Source organism: Euphorbia lathyris, chromosome 2, assembly GCF_963576675.1.
Source record: "Euphorbia lathyris chromosome 2, ddEupLath1.1, whole genome shotgun sequence".
In the NCBI taxonomy this organism is placed as follows: Eukaryota; Viridiplantae; Streptophyta; class Magnoliopsida; order Malpighiales; family Euphorbiaceae; genus Euphorbia; species Euphorbia lathyris.
The window spans coordinates 54,181,276-54,190,756 of NC_088911.1; the positions used below are offsets into that span (position 1 = coordinate 54,181,276).

The 9,481-nt window shown below is 36.2% G+C and overlaps 2 protein-coding genes across 2 annotated transcripts; both read right to left on the minus strand.

Annotated features, from left to right (window-relative positions):
- Window positions 1-408: 408 nt before the first annotated feature.
- Window positions 409-2,011, minus strand: LOC136220456 (CST complex subunit STN1). The gene has a single exon (XM_066008269.1). The coding sequence runs from the start codon at window positions 1,933-1,935 to the stop codon at window positions 1,438-1,440; it is 498 nt and encodes a 165-aa protein (XP_065864341.1). The 5' UTR covers window positions 1,936-2,011; the 3' UTR covers window positions 409-1,437.
- A 2,869-nt stretch (window positions 2,012-4,880) lies between these two features.
- LOC136218246 (uncharacterized) lies at window positions 4,881-9,329 on the minus strand. The gene is made up of 7 exons (XM_066005036.1): window positions 9,197-9,329; window positions 7,940-8,051; window positions 7,474-7,587; window positions 5,657-5,935; window positions 5,438-5,551; window positions 5,192-5,264; window positions 4,881-5,116 (listed from the first exon to the last, which is right to left on the minus strand). The coding sequence occupies exons 2-7, from the start codon at window positions 8,000-8,002 to the stop codon at window positions 5,079-5,081; spliced, it is 681 nt and encodes a 226-aa protein (XP_065861108.1). The 5' UTR covers window positions 8,003-8,051; window positions 9,197-9,329; the 3' UTR covers window positions 4,881-5,078.
- Between the last annotated feature and the right edge of the window lie 152 nt (window positions 9,330-9,481).

A 9,481-nucleotide genomic window follows, 5' to 3' on the forward strand; every position in this document is an offset into this window, starting at 1 on the left:
CCTATACTCTTCTACAATCAAATATACCGACATTTTTTTATTGGTTTTGACATCCACCCAACTTCAACAGAGATTGAAGTCTATCAGTAAAAATGATCACTTAAGCTACTAATATAAGTTAAAGTAGAGCCACAATTTCAACAACAGCAACAGAGGAGTTATAGTGTACCAAAATTGTCAAATTCCAGGAAGCAATCACAAAATAATCCTCTAACCAAAACAGTTTGCTCTGGCATTATTGCTTTGAAATGTCTACCAATTAATACGTCCTTTACTGTGAACTAACAAAGCAAAAAGGTTTTATATCAAGTTGAGCAAAAAAAAAAAAAAAAAAAAAAGATATCACACTCTCTCTTCCGAATCAGGAGATCAGGATCATATAAATCAGCTAGCCAAAAGGACCGACATACAAAATTGAAATTGGGAATTCCATGCTAAAAGAAAAATGAAAAAATTACCATAATATTTTCATCTCGAAACATGATTGAGATGCATTAAAGACTCTCACAGTTCAACAGGGTGCTCTTTTTTCTCATGGGTATGGATAGTTTCATAATTTAGCCCCCACATACAAAACTTCACAATTTCAGTTTCAACGTTTGTGAAATGGCGCGATTAAAGGTTTTACAAACAAAAATTGACACATGATGATTGTGCTGTTAACTCCTCTACACCCGTGGATTAGGGTGGAAGCATGACGTGGCGCCTAGATGTAGAGGGGTTAAGGGTACAATCATATGATGTTTGAAGCCTTTAATTGCACCATTTCACAATGTTGGGACTAAAATTGTATTGTTTTATACATTGGGGCTAAATTAGCTCTCCTAAAAAACCTTCAGGCTAGTTTGTTACCTATCCCTTAAAAGAAACAAACTAAATCACTTTCTAAACCTTCCAATAATTTGCTAATCATAAAACTCTGGAATAAGTGGGTTAGAAGATCAGCCTCAGAGTATGACTGTAAGTCAATTTCGATAGTGGGTTGAGTTCGACATATTGAGCAATCAGTGACAAACAAGTAACTTTCAAATGGTTAGTCCTAAATGTATAAATGTTTGGATGGGCAATAAAAGAGGAAGACATTCTGTCGTTTTGACACCTTCACATGGCAAATCTTTAATTCTTAATATCACCATCATATGCTTTTGTAGCTCTCAACTTCTTAAATATATAACAAATAACTCCATAATGGTAGGTTAGAATCAACTTGCATTAACCAATTCTCTGCATCAGTAACATGTTTCAGCACTAGACTTCGCTATCAATGGGTCCATTAACCACAAATTTTTAAGTCCAAGAGGGTGATTATATGCCAAACATTCAGTCTTTCCTCTAAACTATAACAAATAGTTAACTGTACTAAGTAAAATCCTATAATCTACCATTTTTACCAGAAGATTAAAAAACAGCAAAAAGCTTGATTTGCAATCATAAACTTTACTTACATGGAGAAGTGAAATCATAGCAATTACGCGCAAGCTTAATACACTGCAACAAATGGAGGATCTCTACATTGGGATCTCTTTCGATCACAACATCAGACACAGTAATCTGCACCATACCTCTATAGCTCGTGATCCTCCCGCGAACCCTAGCCACATTACCGATCCGAATCAGGGAAGCAAAGTGGTCGGCCATGTCAGCAATTAATCGAACATCTGGAGGGCTGCGGCGAGAGAAGTAAGGAGAAGTGCGTTGGTTGAGCCAGAGAATGCAGCTAACGCAGCCGGTGCCGTCGTCGATGATGAATTTGAGGAATTTGTTGGGTTTGTAGTCGCGGGAGGCAACAATCCCGAGAATTTCAACACGGGAGAGGGGTTTGCCATGGCGAGAGAAGGAAATAGGGTCTGAGGAGGAGCGTGAAGGGGTTTGTGCAAGAGAGAGGAGATCGAAGGCCAGTAGTTTTACGTATGTGTTATAGAGTGTTCGGTCCATTGCTGATTGATTAGCGATTTTGATTTCTGATTCATGTTTTTGGACTGCGAATTTATATATTTGGCGGGAAAGTTGGCCGCTGCTATTGCATTACAAATATTTTTGGCGTAATACATAATCTAACACATCAACTTATTAATTTTTTGTTGTTTGGCACCTTAAATTTTATGATGAACCTATTACACACTTCAACTTATTTGTTTTGTAACTTCAATAAATTTCCTTACCAATGATGAGAGTAAATATTTGAAATTTGGATTAATACATAGAGATTCTGCTTAGATGACTACTAACCAAATACTTCTCACTAAGACTAGATTCAAGGATTGTCCTTCTAGAAACACGAGATGATCCTTCCAGATTAGGGTATTCTAGTCTTATTCTAATTAGAAATTTCATACAATTGTAATTGATACGAGTAAATGTGGCTGTGATTCTTTAATGTCAACTGGAGTTCTTCTTCGTACCCGAGGTAAGACAAAAAAGCAGATCAAAGAGGGTCGACGATCGACAACCTCACTCTGATGCTAAAGTTAGCAATGTAGAAGGTTGTATACATAGCAATTGATTATGAATCGTAGAAAATGCTCTGTGAGAGATTGTCTTATATATATAAGGTGTTAAGGGTAATTCTGATAGTTGGTTAGAATGTACGCCTTAATTTTTATTGTGGACATGTGTTAACTCTGAGTGATGGATGTCCGTTGTTGCAAGGACAATTTGTTGTGTAGGAAAATTTTCTTCTTTGATTCGCGACGTAAGATCAAGGACCTGTCTTTAAGATCCTTTCATAGTATTCTTTATTGATCCATGTGTCTTGGCGGATATTCGTTTTGGCGTGGTTTGACCTGAAAGTTCTCCTTGCATCACGCATCTCAATGCTCCTAGATGAAGGCACGTTTATAAGTCCTTATACCCTCTCCAGCTTCTAAAGTTCTTTAGGGCTTCATCCATTTAAGAGGCTGAGGAATTGAAAACTTTTGAAAATGGTTCGACAGTAGCCAAAATAAAACTAGACGCTTCCACCAACACGATATTATGTTCTCCCGTAGTACCTAATCCTTTCCCCTGACAGGTGAGACGTCTCAATACATTTCCTAAGATTGACGTCAACGATATCAGATTCAAAGTTCTTTTGTAGGCGTCCTTTCCCACCATTTCATGTATCCATATAAGACGCCACACGTGTTTAGGCCATGCTACTTATGAGTAGGTAAGAGGCTTTCCAAGTTCCAAGAAGCTTTGTTTCTAGGGATCTCCATTAAAGGCTTCGTTTCTCCATCTAACATGTGTACTCTACAAAAAGAGGCCTGATACGAATACTTTCTTATTTATGGATCGTCTTCACATGACTTCTTAGTTTTCTTTCTTCTGGCTTTAAATTCTGTAATTTCAATTCTTCCTCGATTTTGTTGGGTTTTCTTTGAATGTTAAAACGATGTGGAATAAAATTTATTTTAACAAAACACAATCTCAAGGATCAAATGCATCGAGTAATGACAATAACTTATTTTAACAAAATACGATCCCAAAATCACATCTCGGAGATTCTTTCTTATACATATTAGAGTCGGTTTATTCTTGTTCAGAATAGGACTTTTCAGTCCTATCTAAAAAAATCCCAATCCCTCAAAAAGGCACATCTTGTATACATTACTCTCTTGTGCAATATTTCTTATTACTGTTGTTATTGCCCTACTAGAACTTGCTTGAGCATTGGATAGTCCTTCGGTGAGATCCAGCTAATCTCTGTCCCGCAGAAACATTGGAGAAATGTTGTACTGGGTTTTCTAGGAAGACTACCCTATACTTGGGTGATATTTTTCACATATTTTACCATAAATGTAGTGAGCATATACTTTATATTTCCTCATGAGTTTGACATATACTGGTTCTGGAGTGATTGGAGTCGTTACTAGTGTAGTAGTAACCAACGTTTTCATCATTCTTCCTCCATCCTAAGTTCCTCCTACTATTGCATGGACATCTTATGTTCCTCCTACCAATGAGTCATGCGAACAACTTTTGAGAAGAATTACGGGACTTCTAACCCCATCAAAATCGATTGCCTTCGCAAACTTCATTTCTATGATGAAATCGCGACTCGGTGGAACTCAGAACGTCGTATGGATAACTACCGTAACCATTGTGATTGGTGCCAGCTGTAGTTAGAGAGACAATGACATCTAGAATCTAAATGCACATATGATACTATTTTCCACAATTGGCCACACATATGGATACATATATACATGAATACATGTACACATGTGTATATGTAAGCATGTATATATGTGTGAAGGGCATTGTCGTCTCTTCTTGAAATCATCCACTAGTTGCTTAGAAAGATGGTAACTTAGTACTGGGATAATGAAGATCTCCACTAGTTGCTTAGAAAGATGGTAACTTAGTACTGGGATAATGGAGATCTTCAGAACATGGTGATCATGGTTTGATGTAAGAGGAAATTCATTCTAGATAGAGAATCGATTAGGTTAAGAATGATGATTCCGCGAATACTTTTCTAATATCGAGGTCTGAGTTTAGATTGTTGAATTTTTTTTGGATTTAATCATTGGTTTATCGCTCTCACGTGATTTCCATTGTTTTTCTCCAATTTCTAACGGATATTCTTTTTTGATAAACAATTCAAAACAAAAATTAAATACTTAAACAATTATTATTTATTTATTCAATTAATAATTATTCAACTAAAGCAAATTATTTTGTTAATACAAAAAGTGTTAACTGAATAAAAATAAATAAGATGAAAAATTGATTCATCCAAGCTAGAAGGCTTGCAGCTCATCGTTGAGGAAGTTTGCAGTTAGAAAGGGCGTAGCTTGTTGGAAAGTTAATGTGGCAATCCAAGCTATAACCCTTGTTGCCAACCATTATAGTTGCTATCTTGTGTCTTTACTATGATAATTGTGACAAATAGATCATACCAGTCGGGTGGTCTCATCATGTAATTTATAATGTCGTGTTAAAAACCGACAGCCCTATAAGCATATGCTTAAAATTGCAGGTACAATAAGCAGATAAGAGTAACAAACAAATCATTTTTTTACAACTCAATAGCGCATCAAACAACAGTAATTAGTTCAATGAATGTCTCTTCTTATTCTGCTTACTTAAAAGGCTCATCCAACCATGGTGCGCTTTCGACCCCTTTGGCGAACTGAAATGCAGTAGTATTAGATATAAGACATAACAGAAATATTCAAATGAACCAATTTGGTGAATAGAGATATACCTTGTGCTAGCTTGTTCATAGTGGATGACCACTGCTTCGAGGATTTCCTATATGCAGCAAGTATTCTATCCATCTATACAACAATACAGGTCATCAGCTCAGGAGCCAACTTCTGGTTCACTATATCTTCTAACAATTCTTCTGATCATATTCTAAATGATGTCATCAAATTCTTTCCAGCTGTATCAATTGTCATATTATACTAATATTGCGTTGAATGATCAGAATTTGACTTTCTTGACTTACCACATTCCCACATGAAGAATGCATTGAAAGCAAGGCTCGCTCTAGTACATATAAATCGACTGCCTTGTCTTCAGGAAGGGTTGAAGTGAAGCTCAGACCAAAATCAATAAGGACCTGAGAAAATATAATTTTTAGTCGTGATGCCACATAAAATAACAAGAACACGAATTGGAAGAGAAGACAATTCACTCCACCCTCCCATACAAAAGGGTAACTTACCAGTTGATTGGTACTACTTCGGATTAGCATGTTTGATGTGGTCAAGTCACCATGAATGAGGCCACCATCATGTAGTTTACCGATCGCATGACCAATCTGCATTGCAATATCATCCAATCGTTCTTCCACAACACCATGTAACCCAAATTCAAGAAAGACATCTTTCACAGAAGGACCCTCCACATATTCAAATGTGAGGGTATGCAGCAAAGGGTCCACAGCATAGAGCACTGGAGTAGAAACTCCAAGTCGTCTTGCTTTTGTCATGCACCTAGCCTCCTGCTCCAAATGGTTAATGGTGAAAAAGGTACCACAGAAAAACAGAGGATAAATTACATACGTGGTGTACAACCTTTACCTATAATCACACTTTGATGTACAACCAAAATTTTGTCACACTAAACTGTACAACCTTTTAGTGACCTTCCACTAAAGTGTACAGCAGGTAATTTTAACCGGTCAACGTCTGGTCAACGCGCCACCTCATCACTTTTAACCTCCTAACAAATAAAAGTGGATCCCACCTAATACTAAATGACTAATTTACCCTTAATTATATTTTTATTTTTTATTTTTCTTTTATGTTAATTCTTTTCTCTCTCCTATCCCTCCCCTATCTTCTCTCTTCCTCCTACGCGTATTTCCCCATGGCCGCCGCCTTACCCCTCTATATTTTCCCTCTTTCCATTTGCATTTTCCTTTATCATTCTCCATCTACTGTAAGTTTGCTAGTTCCTACAGCTTAAGCCAGCCATTTATAATGGATTCAATTCAGATCTCAACTCAGGTCGGAGCGGCTACAAGATGAACGGCGGCGGACGAGTTGCGACGATGAAGACAGAGGTGGAGCCATGATGACGATCCGAAACCGTCAACAACAAAAACATAATCGGAAATCGAATTGAAATTGGAATGGAAACCGTCAACAACAAACGACGATCCAAACGTGAAAAGAAGGATTGAAATTGGAAATTGAGGAACAAAAGCTTTAAATTAAAATCAACAATCTAGTAAAATCAATGTAGATTTTCCATCACTAACAGTAAGCAATGTTTCGTTTGTTTTTAACGAATTGTCACTTAGCAATTCAACGAATTGTCACTTAGCAATAAGGAATCGAGGATTGTTGTATTTGGTTGGTGATAGCCAAACATGGTTTAAATTAATTAAGACGTGGGTTTGACGGGATGAAAAATTGATGCAGGCAAAGGGATTGACAAACGATGTAGTGGTGGGGCGAAGAGTAGAAGATGAGGCGTTGAAGGGGAAGGAGTTGAGTCCCCTCACTCTTCTACCCAAGCCTGTTAACCACTCCTCCTCTGTTCTTTTACTTTGTTTGTTTATTTATTTATTTATTTACCTTTTTGTAACCCACCTCAGACGGACATGGCTTTTGAAATGGTAGAGAGAGAGAGGAGTAAGAGATAAATGGTAGAGAGAAGAGTGAGAGAAGATGTTGAGAGAGAAATGGGGGAGAGGGGTTGAAGGAAGAAATGAGGATATTTTAGTAATTTTATGAGGAATGAGGATATATTAGTCATTTCATAAAGAGTGGTTCCACTTTTTTTAATTCTACAATGAAAAATGCTGATATGGCATAGTTGACCAGCATTGACCGGTCAAAAAAACCGGCTGTACACTTTAGTGGGAAGTCACCTAAAGCTTGTACAGTTTAGTGTGATAAAATTTTGGTTGTACACCAAAGTGTGATTTGGGGTAAAGGTTGTACACCACGTATGTAATTTACCCGAAAAACAGAACTAACTTCATAAATTTGTAGAGAAAAGCAACGAAAACAGGTATGATAAATAACTCACTGCATTTAAGCGCTTGAGTGTAAGTTTAGAATCTAATGATGGATGCCTATACTTCTTCGAGAAGCGTTCCTTGATGATAGACCTCCTTCCAACAAAATTTGACTCGAAAACTCTCTGAAAGAGAACATATCAGCACAAGAAATTGCAAGCTGGAATTTCTAGTAAAATCTAAAACATGAACCTTTTATGCAGATGAATCATTCAAAATAAGCTTATGAAACAGCTAAAAAAATAGGGCAAAATGAGGCAGTCTGAAAACCATCTTCAACATGTAAATTAATCTTTTATGTAGTGTCAATTCCAAAGATGAACCGATGATCCGTAACTCTATGGCCAAAGAAGAAATTCATATAAGAACAAGAATTTTTCCATTTAGGTAGGAAGGACAAATTGAAAGCTAAAAATTGGATAAAAATTCCCAAAAATGGTCATGCAAGTAACAATTATAAGTTATAACAAAACTCACAGCTTCAGCGCCTTGCTTTATCAAAACAAGGGAGCCATTTTTGACATTTGAATCAATCTCCATACAGTTGTATATTATTTATACACCAAAGTTCCTCTCCCGCAACTATTATCTGGTGAAATCACCAAGTAAGAAAAACAGTTAACCAAAGTACCCAATGGCAGAACCAGGACCCCAGATGACCCGGAGCTCAAATATTTAATAATAAAAAATTTATAACATCAATAAAAAATAATTGAATCCAAAAGTATAATTGCGTCTTTGGGAAGTTACAATCAGAAGGTTATAAGGATCCTTGGTGAGATACACCCAACTTGATCTCTAATATTGACATGGTATTTTTCAATTGGAGTTCAAAGCCTCGGATCTGAAATAATATCTTCTGGATTGAACTCGAAATAAGATCTTTTGTCAATAAGTGTTTCCAAAAGAGAAGCATTTGGATCTACATTGGCCTGTGAATCCAAGGTAGCATCTACATATATTTGTGGATGTCTTTGACCTTTAAGTCAAGAATTTGTCCATTCTTATAGCAACAAAGCCAACAAGCAAATTCAACAATCATACTCAAATTCAACAATCATACTGAAAAAGAAATATTATATTTAAACTAAACCAATTCTGCAACAATAAAAGATTATATTTAAGACAAGTCAAATACTTCATGATTGTTTATTTTATAGTGCTGGACATGCACCCTATATAATTGTGAATGAATTATGTTATTAGACATTCTAAAATCTAAAGTATGTATGTTTAGCCGTTAACAGAATGCACACAGTTGTTTTGAACTTTCATTTCGTGTCTCAATCTTCCTTGAAATTATTAGTCTTGAGTAATTTACTGAAAGTGTTAAAATTGAGCATTCAATCAAATCATGTTTTGGATCCATATGGATGAACAATCCAATTGATCAATAAAAAATCAGCTTTCTCACCTAATTAGCAAGTTTAACATACAAATCCATGAAAGCATATGAAATACTCAATTCAGATTTCATACACTTCTTACCAAATAGCGTAACCAAGAGTTTTACTAGTTCAGAATTCAGAATAAATCCATTAGGTTATTCAACTGAAAATTCCAAGTTTTTTTAAGTAATTTAAGCAGCAGACTAAACCAAATTGTACTTTTTTCGCCAAACAAAGACCAGGAAGACTAAACCATAAAAGAAAACAGATATCAAATTAAATCAACAATTTCATGCATAAACTTTTAACATGATTGGTTCAAAAGAAAACTAAGTAACTAACTGACCTGCTGCGGCGATGTGCGGCGAAGTGCAAAGAGAAGTTGCGGAGAGCGGGGATGGTCTGCTGGCCTGCTGTGCTCAATTGAAAATGCAACTTGAATTCAAGTTGGTTAGCTAGGTTAATGGGAGAAAGGGGATTTGGGTATAAAATTCTCTTTTATGCATTTTTCCCCAAAAAAAACAAGTGAAACGGCCCGTTTCATTTTCTGAAATGACGCCGTTTCACTAAAAAAATAAAAAATAAAATAAAATATTAAATGCTCATCTTCAACCTATCGATTGCAGGGGCC